General features: G+C 39.6%; 1 protein-coding gene across 1 annotated transcript; it reads left to right on the top strand.

Moving 5' to 3' along the window:
- Nucleotides 1-16,457: 16,457 nt before the first annotated feature.
- Nucleotides 16,458-19,428, top strand: igfals (insulin-like growth factor binding protein, acid labile subunit). The gene is made up of 2 exons (XM_044180551.1): nt 16,458-16,557; nt 16,714-19,428. The coding sequence occupies exon 2, from the start codon at nt 16,719-16,721 to the stop codon at nt 18,450-18,452; it is 1,734 nt and encodes a 577-aa protein (XP_044036486.1). The 5' UTR covers nt 16,458-16,557; nt 16,714-16,718; the 3' UTR covers nt 18,453-19,428.
- Nucleotides 19,429-19,577: the final 149 nt, after the last annotated feature.

The raw sequence follows: 19,577 nt of genomic DNA, 5'->3' as shown, positions 1-19,577 counted from the left end.
ACACACACACAAAAATTTCACAACCAATTCAATTTTTCTTTTGTAGTTATATAGTCAATAACCATAAACTCCACACAGGAATGTACCACCTGCAAAAAAGCTCCAGAACTATGGAGGGCAGGCAGCTCTGTTGTTTACAACGATACAGCAATTGACTGAGGGCACATTTGGATCATTTTGCTTTTCACTCTACTTTTGCACTTGTTGGACAATTCAATCCATTTTGGACCTGTTACTGCAGATTACTCCTGTTTACAGTCGTGCTTTCTATCAGAACTTCAGTTTTAACAAGCCTCTGGGAGCACTGTCATTTTCTTGAAAACGCCAGGAGACATTCTTGTTAATTAGCTAATGATGTTTCCTACCACCACTGTGGTTCCCTCTGGAAATTAAATCAGCACAATAACCTAATTCAGTCAGACAGAGGAGCACAGCCATATCCTGGTGTGTGAAAAATATTGATCCTACAGCAATGACATAAAAAAGCCATGACATGAAATAATGTAGGATTGTACTCACAAACTAACAAACAGCCAATCCACAGGGGAAAAACAAATGCACTGGGGTAAAAAAGTGTGTCACAAGTTTTAGTTCAGAGAGTCCTTTGTGAGTGGACAACTTCATGGCTCATGTTAATTGCCACTACATGCATTTATCGTTTTCCTTACATAAAAGCTTCTACAGAGTGTTGGAATAGATTTCTGCTTTTCAAAAAGCAATTATTTACACTGACAAGAAGCGCAGCAGTGTAACTTTCCATGAGAAATTTGTCAATAGCCCGAGGATCCATGGGAAATCTCTTCTGTTCCACAATACAGTTGTACACTCTAAAATCAGAGCGAAATGACTGATGGACAGCAACAGACCTGCACACAAACAAGCAGAGAAAAAGGCGAGCAGAGATCAGTGCGAAAAGGATAGTTGGCTTTGTGTGGTTCCCCAGTGGCTTTTGCGCCCTCGCCCCAACATGGTTTATCTTCATCATGGTGTACAGATGAAAGATGGACGTTCTGCCTTATTTACTGAAGAACCACTATGTATACATCTGGCATTTTGAAAGGAGAGAAGACATCAATGGTCATAATTTCCACTGTACTGCAGTCAAGCTAGATGGTTAATAAGGGAGCAATTCCATTCACATAAATACATACCAGCAGGGACAGAATAGGCTGTCAATGCTCCAAATTAATCCATTCTCCAAGCCAGTGCAGAGTGAAATACAAAAGCAAGCGAAGCAGCTTGGAGAAAAATCTGAGAGTTTCTGAAAGGAGGCACGCAGAGATTAGGAATGTAGAGCTCCTCAGAGAAATGCCTCCACAGCAGACAAAGACAATGAGAAGTCTTTTCTCCTGCCTGAGGCAGGAAGAAAGGTCATGTTATTTTGGGATAGGGACTGTTTTTACCATCATGGTATCATCACTGCAAAACTCTCACTTTTATAGAGTTTGTAACAACTTGGGCTGAAATATTTTTTCCATATTAATACGATTTGCATTATTCAATTCCCCCACCAATCTTTGGTCATTATATTCCTTTAAATTGAAGTTTTGGTTTAACCTACACTTCACTCTATCCTGCTCCATGTGTGAGGAGATCACACTGATGCCTCTCTAACAGAGATCACATAAACAGAAAGAAATATCAGAGATCCACAGGGATTTCTCAGCTCCAAGTTAAAGGGTGGTTTGAAGAAAGTGATCCCAATGCTGCCTGGGAGGAAGGAATCCTTAACCGAGAGTGTCTCTATTTGTGTTTGTTTGTATCTGTGCATGTTTTTGTTAAAGAAAGACAAGACTCGCTTCAGTGTCGAGGTGCAAACATCATTTTCAAATTTAAATTTTTAGTCTAAAGAAATTATGTATCACTCTAAAACGCATTATGCACCTACCTCCAGCCCATCCCATCTCAAAAGCATTTCCTTGCTTTATTAAAGAAATTAATACATTTAATTTCTTTAAGTGAAGAAATATATACAAATTAATACATTGCTTTCTTTAAGCCTTTCACTTGTTCCCATTTGCCCTTCTGCATTAGCTCTCTTTATACTGTAAGAGCAGAATGTTTTTTCTCTTCTATCCTGTCTTTGTGCTGCAATTCAATCTAGATTGCTTGAAAAAAACACTCCTGTTGCACACAATGTAAAATGCAGAGGTCAACAGTCTCAGTAGTGCCCTTATGTGATCAAGTTTATTTATGTTAAAAAGGTCACATGTAGCACTATACAAGAGAAACTATTTTTACAACCATGCGTCTTCAAAATTTGGTCTCTTCAGATAAATGATATGGCCAGCCATTACATCAAGTATCTGTCATCAATAGCACAATCACAAGTCTTGAGTGACTTGTCAATTTGTATGAAGCTTGAATATATTTTCCAGTGCCACAAAACAATGTTGATTTTCTTTAGAGTAGAGTTTTGTTTTAAAAGATATCCTACAGTGTGTGAGAATTATTTTTGATGAAACAGGAGTAATGTCAGTCAGTCCCAAAAGCAAAATGCAAGCTTTCACTCGCTTTGGCTGTTTGAGATGGTAAGGTCACAGTCTTTCTCAGTAGTGACATTGCTTAAGTGTCTCAAATCCTTATTAAATAGCTCAGTGAGGAAGCGATTTTGCCAGGTGGGTCAATTAGTCTACAGTGACCATTTTATTTCCCAAATCTCTTCTCCAGTGTGGCTTTGGGTCCCACCATCAGACATCAGCATACGTGATTCACTTATCTATGAAACCTTCTGTACATCTTAGTGGCTACGTGCCAGAAATTGCACACACAGCAAGAAGAAATCTTGTAAATATGGAAAATGACAGTAAATGTATGTAAATGTGAAATGATTTCATAAAATGCTGCATGGGGAGCATCACTTAAGGATACTCAACAACTGTAGCTTGAAACTGACAAATAACTCAGATGAGTCAGATACTGGTGACAGACACTGTGAAGAGCAGAGCTCTTAGTTTGACCACAGTTAATCAATAAAATGTCATGAAAAGGGTGAGTGATGGGGAGCTGATGAAATGTAAAATCAGGTTTGGTTTAATAAAGCACAATGATTTTCAAATATGTGTTTGGGAATCTTTTGGGTCATGAGAAAATTAAAGTGGATCCCAAATTATTCTGGAAATCTCAGTGACTTCAAAAACGATAAGGACTACAGTGGCCTGTTTTATTGTTTAGTTAATATGGTTTATTTTTACTTGTGTCTTACTACTTCTTACTGCTCAGCACTTTTGGTTTTATCATCAGTACAAACAAGTACACTGAATGAGACAGATTCCTCAGTGGACTAAAAAATTGTCATATAATGTATTAATTTAATTCCCCCTTCATTCTCTTCTTTCTATTCAATGAATGATGACAGTCATTCAAGTCACAGACATGGCTTATAATTCTTCTGTCTCTTTGTCCTTTCAGACTGGCTGCACCTCTTTATCTAATTTCTTTCTTTCACATCCATTCCATAAGTTGCCTCTCACCTTTGCTTTGCCAGCCTCTCAAAAGCCCTCTGAAGACCAGGTTTAGTCACAAAGTCACATCAGACACTAATCAGTATAAAGACTTGGCCGGCGAGTTATTTTAAAATTAAATATTATATTTAGCCCACTGACTATATTAAAATGCACTTCCTATTATGAATGCTGGCTGTCACTATTACCATATGGACACACTGATCGCGTTTTTGCCAAAGAGGCTTTGCCAGTCACAAACACTAGACATGGCGGCAGTACCAAGAAAGTGAAAAACGGACAGTAATGGCAGGAGATTCCAGACAGAGTGGCAAAATTACTACTTTTTTACAGAGTTCAAGGCGAAGTGTGTTTGTTTAATTTGCCAAGAGTCAATCGGCGGGATGAGAAGGCATTTTGAAACAAAACATCCTCCAGTCCTACGCAGGAGGAGTGAGAAGAGAAGCTGGACTGCTCAGCAAAGCCAGTTTTTTTTTTCAGGTCAACCACACTCAGGAAAATGCTACAAGGGCTAGCTACGGGGTTGCTCAACTTGTAGCACAGCATGAAGAACTTCATAAAAGGAGCGTCTCACTAAAGTAGTCGTAATCTGCCCAGAAAAGCAGCAAGAATTTAACAATTTCAATCTGGCAAGAAACACGGTTGCCTGGCGAATCACAGACCTTAAGGATCAAAGCATGTGCAACTGACTTACAGTATTTTCTTTTTAATTGTGTGTGAGTGAGTTAAATTCAATGGTGACAAAATCTGTCATGGTTTGAGGGTTTATGTATGTTATTTCCTGTTTTATTTTGTAATATTCTCCTTCCCTCATGTGTCTTGTGGTTTTGCTTCCTGCTTCTGATTGTTTTCCCTGCCCTGATCAGTTTCACCCGTGTCTTGTTGTCTCGTCTACCTGAGTGTATTTAAGTCTGTGTGTTTCCTTTGTTCAGTGTCGGATCGTCGTCGTACCATGTGCCCTGTGTTTGAGCCCCAGTCCTGTGTACGCCTGCCCGTGTTCCTCGTGCCTACCAGTTTGTCCTTAGTTTAGTTTTGTGTGTCTTCTTGGTTTTTTTTTGATTGTGCCTCAGCCTGTTCTCTCTGTTCTGTTGCCTGCCTATTTTTTGGGACTTGTATTAGCTTTAATTATTAAAGCTTGTTTTGTTTCTTCAACTTGCCTGCCTGGAGTCTTACATTTGGGTCCCATTTGCACAACCTTAACAAAAATCATCTTCTTCTTTTCCTTTCGGCTGTTCGCTTTCAGGGGTCGCCACAGCGAATCATGTGCCTCCATCTAACCCTGTCCTCTGCATCCTCTTCACTCACACCAATTAACTTCATGTCCTCTCTCACTACATCCATAAATCTCCTCTTTGGTCTTCCTCTAGACCTCCTGCCTGGCAGCTCCAACCTCAGCATCCTTCTACCAATATATTCAGTCTCTCCTCTGAACATGTCCAAACCACCTCAATCTGGCCTCTCTGACTTTATCTCCGAAACATCTAACATGAGCTGTCCCTCTGATGTACTCATTCCTGATCCTGTCCGTCCTCGTCACTCCCAAAGAGAACCTCAACATCTTAAGCTCTGCTACCTCCAGCTCTGCCTCTTGTCTTTTCTTCAGTGCCACTGTCTGTAAGCTGTACAACATCGCTGGTCTCACCACCTTCTTGAACACCTTTCCTTTCATTCTTGCTGATACTCTTTTATCACACAACACACTTGACACTTTTCTCCACCCGTTCCAACCTGCTTGCACTCGCCTCTTCACCTCTTTTCCACAGTCTCCATTGCTCTGAACCATTGACCCTAAGTACTTAAAGTCCTGCACCTTTTTCACCTCTGCTCCCTGTAACCTCACCGTTCCACCTGGGTCCCTCTCATTGACACACATGTATTCTGTCTTACTGCGGCTAAGCTTCATTCCTCTGTTTTCCAGAGCAGACCTCAATCTCTCTAGATTTTCCTCCACCTGCTCCCTGCTCTCACTACAAATCACAATGTCATCCGCAAATATCATAGTCCATGGAGATTCCTGTCTAACCTCATCTGCCAGCCTGTCCATCACCAGAGCAAACAAGAAGGGGCTCAGAGCTGATCCTTGATGCAGACCCACCTCCACCTTAAACTCCTCTGTCACACCTACAGCACACCTCACCATGGTCTTACAGCTCTCATACATGTCCTGCACCACTCTAACATACTTCTCTGCCACTCCAGACTTCCTCATACAATACCACAGCTCCTCTCTCGGCACCCTGTCATACGCTTTCTCGAAATCTACGAAGACACAATGCAACTCCCTATGACCTTCTCTGTACTTCTCCATCAGCATCCTCAAAGCAAATACTGCATCTGTTGTACTCTTTCTAGGCATGAAACCATATTGCTGCTCACAAATGCTCACCTCTGCCCTTAGCCTAGCTTCCACTACTCTTTCCCACAACTTCATTGTATGGCTCATCAGCTTTATTCCTCTGTAGTTGCCACAGCTCTGCACATCTCCCTTGTTCTTAAAAATTGGCACCAGTACACTTCTCCTCCATTCCTCGGGCATCCTCTCGCTTTCCAAGATCTTTTTAAACAAACTAGTCAGAAACTCTACTGCCACCTCTCCTAGACACTTCCATACCTCCACAGGTATGTCATCAGGACCAACTCCATTTCCACTCTTCATCCTCTTCAACGTCCTCCTCACTTCACTTTTGCTAATCTTTGCTACTTCCTGCTCCACACCAGTCACTTCTTCTACTCTTCATTCCCTTTTATTTTCCTCATTCATCAACTCTTCAAAGTACTCCTTCCATCTTCCCATCACACTCCTGGCACCTGTCAATATATTTCCATCCTTATCTTTAATCAACCTAACCTGCTGCACATCCTTCCCATCTCTATCTCTTTGTCTGGCCAACCTGTACAAATCCACCTCTCCCTCTTTAGTGTCCAACCTAGCATACAAGTCCTCATATGCTCTTTGTTTGGCCTTTGCCACCTCTACCTTCACTTTACGCTGCATCTCCCTGTACTCCTGTCTACTCTCTTCAGTCCTCTCAGTGTCCCACTTCTTCTTAGCTAACCCCTTTTCCTGCACTTCCTCGTTCCACCATCAAGTCTCCATGTCGGCTTTCATCTTTCCAGATGACACACCGAGTACCCTCCTACCTGTCTCCCTGATCACATTAGCTGTAGTGGTCCAGTCATCTGGGAGCACTTCCTGACCACACAGAGTCTGTCTCAGCTCCTCCCTGAAAACTACACGACATTCTTCCTTTTTCAACTTCCACCACTTCGTCCTCTGCTCTGCCTTTGTCCTCTTCATCTTCCTCACCGCCAGAGTCATTTTACACACTACCATCCTGTGTTGTCTGGCTACACTCTCCCCTACCACTACTTTACAGTCACTGGTCTCTTTCAGATTACAACATCTACACAAGATGTAATCCACCTGAGTGCTTCTACCTCTGCTCTTATATGTCACCCTATGTTCATGCCTCTTCTGGAAGAAAGTGTTCACTACAGCCATTTCCATCCTCTTTGCAAAGTCTACCACCATCTGTCCTTCTGTGTTCCTGTCCTGAAGACCAAGCCTGCCCATCACATTCTCATCACCTCTGTTCCCTTCACCTACATGCCCATTGAAATCTGCACCAATCACCACTCTCTCACCTCTGGGGATGCTCTGCATCACTTCATCTAACTCACTCCAGAATTTCTCCTTCTCTTCTAACTCACATCCTACCTGTGGGGCATAACCACTCACAACATTGAACATCACCCCTTCAATTTCCAGCTTCAGACTTACCAACCTGTCTGATACTCTTTTCATCTCTAGAACATTCCTCACAAACTCCTCTTTCAGGATAACTCCTACTCCATTTCTCTTCCTATCTGACCCATGGCAGAACAACTTGAACCCTGCTCCTAAGCTTCTAGCCTTGCTACCTTTCCACCTGGTCTCCTGGACACACAGTATGTCCACCTTCCTTCTCTGCATCATGTCAATCAACTCTCTAGCCTTCCCTGTCATAGTCCCAACATTCAAAGTCCCTACTGTCAGTCCTACATTCTTAGCTTTCCTCTTCTCTCTCTGCCTACGAACACACCTTCCTCCTCTCCCTCTTCGTCTTTGACCAACAGTAGTCCAATTTCCACCGGTACCCTGGAGGTCAACAGCACCGGTGGCGGTTGTTGTTAACCGGGGCAACGACCGATCCGGTATGGGAGTCATTTTCACAATTCGCATTTTTTAATTTGGCATGTGTTTTACGTCGGATGCCCTTCCTGACACAACCCTCTGCATTTATCCAAACTTGGGACTGACACAAGAAGACACTGGCTTGTGCCCCCTTGCGGTTGCATTCTTAACAAAAATCATCTACTATTTACTAAAGATTCCAGCTTTCAGCACAAAGTGCTCATTAAGATGTATCTTAAACTAAAAGACTCATGGCCCAGAACTATATATATATTTTTTTCTCCCTGTGGCTCCTGGCATGATAAGTTTGGAAACCACTGATTTACAAATTTAGAAACACCTATAACACACCAAGGGAAAATGTATTCTAAAATACTGTACAACTTAATAATTTCCATGCTGGTAAATCTGCTCAGTAAATGCATACAGAAAAGGTCAGCATCATTAGCTTAATATTGTGTAATATATATTCTAGTTGAAAGAGGAACTGTAATTATTTTTACTGTTATAACATTTCTGGCCCACCATCATCACAAATGTTAAATCTTTCTACCCAAATGTTAAAATATGACAAAAGCATGTGACTGAAATATGTACAAGAGAAAACAATGTCCCCACAACATTAACTCACAGAAGTCAAGTATAGTAAACCATTCTCAGTCAAGAGGGCAACAAAACTGAAGATTATATCCTAAATAAAATCTGTCCAGAGGATTAACATCACAGTTACCAGTATTCAAACGGCAGAAATAGGACCCATGTTGTCAGCCAAAATGAGCTCTTTTGCAGTGAAACTACTGTTGCACAAGTTAATAATTCCTTTATCCATTGTCTATAGCCGATCTGATCTGAAGAAAAGTACATATGACAAAAAAAAGTGTGTTGTTGGTAAACTTATGAGGCCCTTCTAACAATGTGAACATCCTCCTTGAGCTTTCAGAAGCTTTTAAAACTTTTGCTCACTCGGAATCCTAAAACTCTTTGTTTGGGGAGCTGTAGTAGATATCGTGTCATATAGATCCATGGGGAAAAATCGGTTGTTTTGTTCAGCTGCTGAGGCTCAGTTATAAAAGTTTCAAATAATGCTGAAGGGAGGGCAATTTGTGTATACAATGGCCTGTGGTGTGGTTTGTGAAGTCTCTTCATGAACCATAAGATAAGTTCGTCACCAAACAAGGACTCTAGAACTCTATAACAAAGTGATGTGTGCTACAATCCCTGTCTAAGAAAAGAAACTATCAAAATATTCCCTCATCCCACAGGCACAGCGTTATTTTTTATTATTGACCTACACTTCTATCCGCATTTATTCACTCTACTACCCTAAATGTGGAGCAGGAGCTCTGGGTTACAGATTGATAACACACAACCATTTTCATCACCTTGCAATGACACAATTTTTACCTGCTTATCTATAATGAACTTGAAACAAATGGGTCAGTTTTGAGGAAGTGGGTAGGTTTTAATATGTAACATGAACTACAACAAGAACGAAATAATTTGCATAACTTGCATTTACCATTTACCTTAATGTGATTTACATGTTGCCCTAATTGGTTTTCACAGCAAAATCATTCGTCCAAAGACATGAAAGATGAATAATAACTTTCACTGAGCTACAGAGAAAAACAAGAGTTTCCTGAAAATGCTGCTCAAATGTATGACAATTTGACTGAAGGTGCTTTGTGGTGGCTGTTGCCCTCAATAGTCAGTGTCATTCTCTATCACAAAAACAGTTCACTGTTCAGTGTGGATGAAATGGATAGTTAGGCAGGAAACTGACAGAGTTAAATACTTTGCTGTATGTCCTGGATTCCTCAAATTCCTAATTTTTTGGGAATGTGTAATGTGTGGTGACTGCACTTCATTCTTCAGCCATTTTACTATTTGCATATAGACCTCATGATCAAAACTTTTGCAAGTGGAAATCCAAAGCTAGTCACCCCTGAGGTAACTTGAAGTATACAGAAGAAGCTGTCACCAGTACGACATGACAAATGCACATTGCAAGGAGAATGCGTTGGCAAACATGCCTATAGCCCAGCCTAGTTTAGCATTTGCTGCTTTTTTGGTGGATAATAAAACAAACATGAGCAGTGAAACAGAAACTAATCAACAGAAAACCATGAGGAATGGGAAAAATGTTATTATATAAAAATATTATATATAATTATATAATTTCTTTGTCATATCAATGTCTTTGCAATGGCTAGTATCGCAAAACTAGGCAATTTGATACAGATTTTCAAAACCATAGTTACTCCCAGCCCAGAGTAAACTATGAAAACAAAATTACAAGACCTAAAATCTCATCTAGTTGCAGAACAGTCCATGTTTGTAGCAGATGAATAAAAAGACTATTATGTATGGAGGTTTTTTTATCAAGGCTGCTTACTCACTGTTTGAGGATTGCAAGAAATAGACTCATGGCCCATTGTTGAGGATTCTCAGTTATGCAGAAAACGTGACACAGAAATGCAAGTAATATCAGAAAATCTTGAGGATCAACTGAAGGATATTGACAAGTGTGTGTTTCTTACTCCAGTGTGATGAGTCCACTGATATGGTAGACATGGTTTAGTTTTCAAACTTTTCATCACTTTTTCATTAGTTATATGTTTCCATCAGAATGGCATATGAGGACAATAGTACGAAAGAGACATAGCTAAAAATGTTCCATTGAAAAGCCACACAAGTGACAAAGATTTAAATCAAGGATTTCTTGAAGGGTGTCACAAAGAAGATTACATTCAATCCTGACAAGAAGTCTTGAAAGGCGGCTATTTCACTGACATTTGGAGAAGTGATGTGGACCACACCAACATGCTGATCCTCACTCATGTGCAGTAGCCGAGTAAATGTAGTTTTGGTGTTATTTAGGGAGCTATTTCCTGATATCAAACTCAAACTCTCAAGATTTCTAAACATACAGAACATACACAGCTAGAAGACAAGCAGTGGATCCTGGATTTAGTGTTCATTATAGACTAACTGATATGCAGAATTAACTGAGCGTATAACTAAAATAGACACAATCAGGTCAGTGGCTACTTTTCAAGTGCAACTCGAGCTGCACCTGCTGTCAACTAAGCTGCAACACCAGGATTTGTTCTACTTACAAACCATGCATTCAAAACGTCAGCATCATGGCAAAGAAACAGAGGAGCTTGACACCTCACATTACACAATACAAATCCATAATATGTCATCAGACTTTGACAGAAGCTTTACAGACTTTGCCTCAGCTGAGTTTGTTGCTATCTATATGTGTTTTCTGTTTGGCCCAGATATATGAAGATGTGGATGACACTGCCGTTAAAATTGGATCACTCTTTTACCTGGATACAACTGCACAGGAAAATTACATTCAGATGAAGTGCAAGGCATCTGAAAGGAAGGGTGAGTTCTATACACAGTACTATTAAAATAGCATCTCAACATAAGAATGTAGCCTTGTACTTGTCAACCCTTTTTTGGATCAATCTACATATGTGGGTCTGCATGGATAAAAAAAACAGATTCTAAAAGTAAAGGTGAAGTGCAGAATAAATAAACAACTAATTGTGTCTTTCAATTGAAATGTTTGCTTGTCATGGTATGGTCATGTGACATATAAATGAGTGAATAAATGAATGAGAGACTTAAAAGAGACTATGGATTTTCTGAGTTTCTCCTGGGACTGATCAGCTGCTTTTCTTTCTTCCTCTGAATGGGATCCAGGTCTCCTCCATGATTCAAAGCCTCGCAGCTAATTCGGACAGACTTTGGTGTGTGTTTGAGTGCATGAAGTGTCTTTCACCTGCAGTCTTCCAAACCTATATATATGCTACAAAATGGCTGAATCTTTGCCAATGAGAACTAGGCACATAAAAAGGTCAGCCTCTAAAGGATGCAACACTGCAAACATACACATTTCAGAATAAAAGTGCACAACAAAATGTTACCTAAATAAAAAGAAATACCACACAGTGACAAAATACAATCTTACAAATAAGGATAAAAACTGCTAATGTCCTTATTCAAGTCTCTTTCCCTTCTTGTAATGTTAGGAAACAGACAAAATTGATTGTATTGTTTAATTCTTAAAGCCATAATCCCCTGATGTAAATGTAAACAAATGTAAATACAAAGCATTATCATCACATACTCTGAGCCTTTTGAACCTCATGATGTTTAAAGGTTAGCATCATGTTTAAACACAATACTGAATATTAAATTTAAAATTGTAAACCATATACTGTTTTGTAACAGGATTTGGCAGCAGAGTGGCTCACACATCCAACTGGCAAAATCAAATGGCTTAATTGGGTAATCAGCTGCAATGATTTGCTCTGGTCACAATGATCACAATCAATTAAGAAACAGTGGCTGAGTTCTGGCACCTTCCAAATGTCAAGCCGATGGATTCTCTCTCTTTCTAGAAAGCAGCGAGTTGACTGTGAGCTCAGAGTGTTATTAATAGCCACTGCAGGGGTGTCAAGGGTCTTTGGCTGTCAAAGGGTTGAGGCAGCACCAGGGTTCAGAGCAGCACTGAACCACCATCTCCTCAATGGGTGAAAAGCCACCAAACAACCCTGTTTTAAAGTTGTCTTTATCAAACAAGACATGTTTCTCTTTGTTCAGTTTTAAATTACTGTGAAGGGATAACAGTCCAACTATCAGCCAGTGGATGGCAGTGTTGACTGAGCCTGTTGTTCAATATAAAAGTTGGTGTATGTGTGACAATAAAATATTCAAATCTAACCGGTTTAACTTACCTTACCTCACTTGGGGAAGCTGAATTTTTCTCAGTTTAAGTCTGTATAGAGAGAACGAAAACAATTTAGTTCAATTAAAGCTCTCCACTTAGTTAATAGCAGATAATAAGAAAAAAGCTCCATCCTTTACCCTTTCTTAGTGAGATGTGTGGGCCCTATTAAAGCAACAGAGCAGGGAAAAGAAAGTAATTCCTTTGGCTGTCTCCCATGGCTGTATGCACCACTATGCACGATGTTATGTGCAACAGATGAAACCAACAGGAGGGTCCAACATTATGCATATCTAGTGACCCACTACACCAGCACAGGAGGAGTAATCTGTTGCTTTATGATTTTGTCAATTATAGAGCTTCCTGAGGTTCAGTTTACTACATTCAGCTGCTGGTTTTTATTGGTTTATGAGGTTCACTTGGGATTATACTGTGGTGTTTGGCAGTCTTTGCAGTAGGTAATACCTCAGTAGTTTTAGTACTGGTTTATCTCTCAGTGTTTTTTGTCTGACAAGGTAACTGGAAAAGTCGTACGTTTTCAAAGTAAACTTAGAATCAGCTCTGACCGTAAATTGTGTACAAATACTTGGATGGCAGCCTAAACAAAAACTCAAACAAACAAACAAAAAAAAAGAGATAAGTCCTAATCATAGATCCTACCTTTAATAGGTCAACAGACAAATTTTAACCTCCACCTGTTTGTTTGTTAGCATATCTCAAAAACTTGTTGCAAATTTCAATCAAACTTTACCCAAGGGCTTAAGGAACACCTTGATAATTGACCCAATCTGTGGAGCATGACATATTTACAATGAAAAAAGTAAGTACACTTAATAAACTACACATAAAAACCCAGAAGAATACCAAACTTCCTTGATTTCTGAGTGTGAGGCTGACATAGAGATGTGACTTAAACAGACCTAACAAAGCAGCAACTGAATTAATCTGGGGACCCATTGTGTACAGTTTATGTTTTAATGGATCCTAAAAGTTTGAACTGGGCTTCCCTGAGTTCTGACATTTATTTGTAGAGCGAAGGAGATGTTATGACGAGTTTCAACACTGATTTGCATGCACCCATCCAATTTAGATTGACATCATGCCTTTCAGGCCTGTTCTCCACTGCTGAGGAAGCACAAAATGTATCCAGAATTATTTGAGAAAATTATCCTTCCAGAAACATGGCACAGCCCAGTCAAAAATTTACAGCCACAGCAGCAGGCTCTGCCACTCACTATGAAGACTCTTCTCGTCCACTCAGGAAGCCCTGACAAACCTGGAAACCTTTGTGTCTGATTGAGTGCCGGGGAATGAGCCAATTAGAGGTGTTTGTCAGGGTAGCAACAATCATGAAACAACTCGCTATGGCCGCAATTCAGTATGTCAATTTTTTGGCAAACTGCAGTGTTTTATTTTCCTGTTTGTAAAATGACTTGATAAGGTTAACAGTCAAACTCCTTTTCCATTGTTGATATATTGCAGCCTATATGCCTTGCCCAAAGACATCAATAAGTTCAGTGTTAACTGATAACACTGAACTCATTATATGATCTATGTTTAAAATGATCTGCTTATCAATTCTGGTCATACTCTATTTAGCATTAAACAAATAGTTTCATTTAGAAGGTTAAGAAAGCCTTTTACAGACAAAGGACATACCAAGCTGTTGGGCCTAGATGTGACAACAGACCAGCAGTGCTCTCTACTGGCAAGAGTAATAAAAAAAAATATTAATATATTAGACTCCTCAACTTATTCAGTATAGATCACAACTTTCTTCAGGATCAGTGAAATGGAGATTGGTTGGTTGGTAGGACATACACATATTAACCAAGGTTTTCAGTGAGGACACATTGGTCTTTTCACATGACACATTTCACATGCCATTAAAAATAAATATCCTATTTATTTCTTTTTGTTATGTGACATAAATATATTTTATCACACACAAAAAAACAGAAAGATACTTGAGAATCACTCTGTGTACTGTCCAAATTTGTGCCACATTTATTATTCAATATAAATCTGTTTAATTAAACATGATTTACACATTTAAAAATATTGATTTTAGATTTATACTTAAACAGCAATGGAATTCAGGCATACATCTCAATTAATCTGTGTGACTATTAGATAAAAATAACTATTATCACTCTAATATAAAATTAAAATAATTGGAAAGCTAATGCATTTACCAGTTTATCCATAACCTTAGGCAGCTGAAGGTAAGGCTGTGCTGTGCATCACGATGTACACTGCCTACCTTATAACATTTTGCCTACTTATTCACTGCAGAAGAGGAACATTAGAAACTTAAAGGATATATTCAAGTGATGTTTTTCTACATTGTTGTGAATCCAATGTTGGCAAGTCAATCAATAAAATTCATGTGCAAGCACACAGTGTTATCTGGATTTGGTTGTCCTTTAGAACATGACCATGGTTCATGGTTGTCGAAAAGAACCCAGATACAGAGAAAAAGAGTAAACAGAAAGTTAGTCATTACAATCATAGATGTGATTAGGAAATGGACCTCTGGAACTGACCTCATCCTGCACTGTCAAATAAGTGAATGAAACTGAAATGGCACTGGCATTACAGTTTATATGAAATTTCTTACATACAGCTGTTGTCATTGTGCTGACAAGTACAATACTTTATTTTATTCAAATATAACAAGGAAGTGTGGCAGTGGGGATAGTTAAATTGATATTTAATATGGAAGTATACACTTGCCCTCAATAGTCAGTGTCATTCTCTATCACAAGAACAGTTCACTGTTCAGTGTGGATGAAATGGATAGGGGGAAGAACTGACCTAGATGAAGTTAGGCAGGAAACTGACATAGAGTTAAATACTTTACTGTATGTCCTGGATTCCTCAAATTCCTAATTTTTTGGGAATGTGTAATGTGTGGTGAATGCACATCATTCTTCACCAAAGAAATTTGGTAATAACAACATACTGTTTAGGACACAATGCACAAAATGCAAAATTTTGCATATAGACCTCACGATCAAAACTTTTGCAAGTGGAAATCCAAAGCCAGTCACCCCTGAGGTAACTTGAAGTATACAGAAGAAGCTGTCACCAGTATGACATGACAAATGCACATTGCAAGGAGAATGTATTGACAAACATGCCTATAGCCCAGCCTAGTTTAGCATTTGCTGCTTTTTTGGTGGATCACTATCATTCCTATTATTATTATTTTATTAATATTACCACTACCTATACATTACTATTATTTTAAAATTCTATGTGGAATTTGCATTGTGCTTCCCTCTCCCCATCTGCCAAAGGTTTCTGACACTTAAAGAAAGTTTTTCCTTGCCACTGTCACCAAAGTACTTGCTCATGGTGGGATTTGTCGGGTCTCTGTAAATAATATTATAAAGAGTACGGTCTAGACCTGCTCTGTAGGAAAAGTGCAATGAGATAACTTCTGTTATGAATTGGTGCTATATAAATAAAACTGAATTGAATTGAAAGTTTTAGGTAAGAAGTGAAATACAATTTTGGCTCATATTACTCCTTGTCAAATGCTCCTTTCTTAAAAGGAAAAGTATAAGCAAAAAAGAAAAAATCATAAATTCAGCCATGGGACTAGTGCACTGGGTTTATCTTATCTCTTTACCACTGTAGGCTATATCTGTTAAAATCTACAGCAAATGCACTCAGTGACAGGACCCTGACTTTAGTAAACACCAAAGGCCACTTACACTGAATCCCTTATTACGTTGACAATAGCGTATGTGTGAGATATGTTAAGAGTAATTAAGGTGCATATAATTCTTTTTAATTTTAATTAAGTACAGTTAACACCTTACTGTGGCAATGGAAAGTATATTCTCATTTTACAGACTTTATAGCAGTATAATCATTAAGGACATCCGATTATTGCGTTGAAATTATCAAAGTTGATGTTGGTAGAAAACAAAATAGATAACTCTGAGAAAAAAAGTCAGGTCAGTAGATGAAAAAGTACTAGCAGCATTCAGCATGTCTAATGGACATGAATGGGTTAATTATACATATTCAGCACACCTGACTTAAAAAAAAAGGTTTTGGGGGCTTGGCAGACTTTCTAGTCAGCATACAAACAATTGCACAAAGTTCAGTCATTCATTCCGCAGCCTGCCCATCTTAAATCAAGACCTCTCAGATTTAAGGTAAGCAATAGAATTTAGGCCTTAAAGCATCAAAACATTTAAAATTCAAAATTTCTGAAAAGAACTGCACTTACACTAATAGGAAGGCATCACATTTTAACAGCATTCTGTGAATTTACTTGTATTTATAATTTGATATTAATATTCTATCCACAGCTGGTATGCAAACCATTGTGCTGTTGGTGTTGTGGGTACTGGGAACATCACTGGTGTTGCCAGACCCCGACACAGCTGGAGAGAAAGTTGCCGAAGAGCCTATTCCATGTTCTAAGGGATGCACCTGTCTGCCTGATGACTACAGCTTGGAGCTCAACATGTACTGCAGTGCTCGTAACTTCACACAAGTCCCATCTGACATGCCCACATCCACTCATTCTCTCTGGCTGGATGGCAACTTGTTCACCTCACTCCCAGCAGCATCTTTTAAGGATCTTACTAACCTGGACTTTTTGAATTTGCAGAGTGGCCAGCTGGTGACACTTGATTCTCAGGCTTTCAAGGGACTTAGGTTGCTAGCACACATTCACCTTGAGCGAAATCGCCTCCGGGTGTTACCAGGTACAATCTTCCAGAATACACCTAACCTTGCTTCACTTAGTCTGCATAACAACCAGCTCACTCGTATAGAGGAAAGACTGTTTGCAGGACTCTCACACATGTGGCTTCTCAACCTAGGCTGGAACTCAATTGCAGTTTTACCTGAGGCAGCTTTCCATGACCTGCAAGGTCTACGGGAACTTGTTCTTGCAGGAAACAGACTCGCTTACTTGCAGGCACAGCTTTTCCAAAATCTTGCTGAGCTTAAAGAGTTGGATCTGACTGGAAATTACCTGAAGGTCATCAAAGCAAATGTGTTTGTTAAACTCACTAAACTGCAAAAGCTTTACCTGGCCCAGAATCAAATTGTGACAGTGGCACCCAGAGCCTTTGTAGGCATGAAGTCGCTAAGATGGCTGGATCTCACAAACAACAGACTGACTTCTCTCCATGACGACACTTTCTTGGGCCTGCACAGTCTTCATGTACTGCGTCTTTCCAACAACTCTATCACTGGAATTAGGCCCAGGACTTTCCGTGATCTGCAGTACTTAGAAGAGCTACGACTCAGCTACAACAGGATCCGTGCCCTGGGGGAAAGGATCTTTGAAGGGCTTGGTCATCTGGAGGTCTTAGAGCTTGAGCACAACAAAGTGCAGGAGGCACAAGTGGGTAGTTTCACAGGGCTCTCTCATGTGGCTGTCATCAACCTGTCTGGAAGTAGCTTCCACAGTTTGCCAGACCAAGTGTTCAAAGGTCTGTCAAAGCTTCACAGCCTTCATCTGGACAGAGGTTGCCTAACAAGGATCACAACTCAAGCTTTCACTGGACTCTCTGGTCTACGAAGGCTTTTCTTGCAGCACAATAACATCTCTGTGGTGGAACGCCAGAGCTTTGTGGACCTGGTGGGCCTATTGGGACTGGACTTGAGTTTCAATAAGCTGGAGGTTCTCACAACCCATACATTCTCTGGCCTCAAAAATTTGGAGTACTTGCTGCTGTCCAACAATGAATGCCGCCAATTTTTGCAGAATGGCACAAAGCAGCTACTCCCAAGACTGCGCTATCTAGACCTGAGAGCGAATGCCTTGACAAACATGGTTCCTGATTTCCCAGAGAGTATGGAAAAACTTTTGCTGTCTGGGAACCGGTGGAAATGTAATTGCAGTGCCCTCCCCCTCAGAAACTACAGCTTGAGGAATCCATTGGTGATACCTCGGCAAGTGGAGACCCACGCAGAGGGTGAAGAGCCTGACACAACTATCACCATATACAACAACATTACATGCACCAGCCCACCACGTCTAGCTGGCCAGGACCTGCGGGATATTGATAGTGAACTCTTCCAAAGCTGCTAGACAAACACACACAGATGTGTTTGGGGAATTGGTTGATACGAAGAGAAAGTGTTACCCGTAATATTTTCAACAATGTAAATTCATTCAGTTTCTGATTTCAAAATTTTAACTGTAATATTAATGCATGATTCAAGATCTTGTTTCTGGATCTATACAATGTTTCAAAAGATATTTGAGGGATGCTATGATTTTTTTCCAGTGAAAAGGCCGAACCAATACTTCTTTTGCTTCAACTTTATGGAGTTATATGTTAATAGTCAATGTCTAATTATGGGAAAATGCAAGTACATTTGGTAAATTGTCCCCCATCTGCAGAAAAGGGAGAATCTGATGGATTTTCCTTCAATCCACTACTTTGAGATAATTAAGTTAATATTGACGTTCGGAGAGTTAGATGAACTATATAGACCTGAGTTTTATCACTTTGGGATAGGGTTACATGTTTGTAGGAGATATAAAATGGATGGCTTTAAATGTGATGCATTTAGACATATTTTTAAAATATTTAAATATATTTTGAAGTTGACTATTTTTCTATTAACCACCTGGACCTCCCTTCATGCCCTTGAACATAGAAAGTATCACATTTGTGATAGCATTTTCATTGCTGTCATCATGAGCATTTTGGGACAATAAAAAAAAGTGTTTTTTCAGAAACCATGGCATAGGCCTGTATTTTGAAATGGATACATAGGTGGATTTCTGGGAGCCCTGTAAACCTTATGCAAACCTTAGAGCAACAAAACTGCAAATGCATTTGATAAATTTTAAGTTTAAGCCATTAGGCTATAAGTCACAATTGAATTGATCATTTATGTGACTGGGCTGGTTAAAATATCTGTACAACTCATAAACTAAACTGTCTTCAAGTATGTTGCAGATGTGTGTTTGTTGTAGTAAAAATCCATGTTTGTCACTTTAAAAAATACACTGTTGGGAGAATGCCTTAAAAGCGAAATAAATGTTTTAAAACCTGTGTGCCTTTACTTACTTAAAAAAATGTTCCACATCCAGATACAGATAAAGCCACAATACCCACCTACACCACAGCACCACTGACTTGTACACAATTTTAGCTAACTCGGCAAGCTAGCTAGCCAAGTGCACTATTCCATTTAGCACTTG

The sequence above is a fragment of the Siniperca chuatsi genome, linkage group LG21, assembly GCF_020085105.1.
Source record: "Siniperca chuatsi isolate FFG_IHB_CAS linkage group LG21, ASM2008510v1, whole genome shotgun sequence".
Classification (NCBI taxonomy): domain Eukaryota; kingdom Metazoa; phylum Chordata; class Actinopteri; order Centrarchiformes; family Sinipercidae; genus Siniperca; species Siniperca chuatsi.
The sequence above is the reverse complement of the archived record's forward strand: the minus strand, read 5'-3'. Positions and strand labels throughout refer to the sequence as shown.

Coding starts and splice junctions, on each gene's coding strand:
- igfals (XM_044180551.1), top strand. CDS start 16,719: ATGCAAACCATTGTGCTGTTGGTGTTGTGGGTACTGGGAACATCACTG.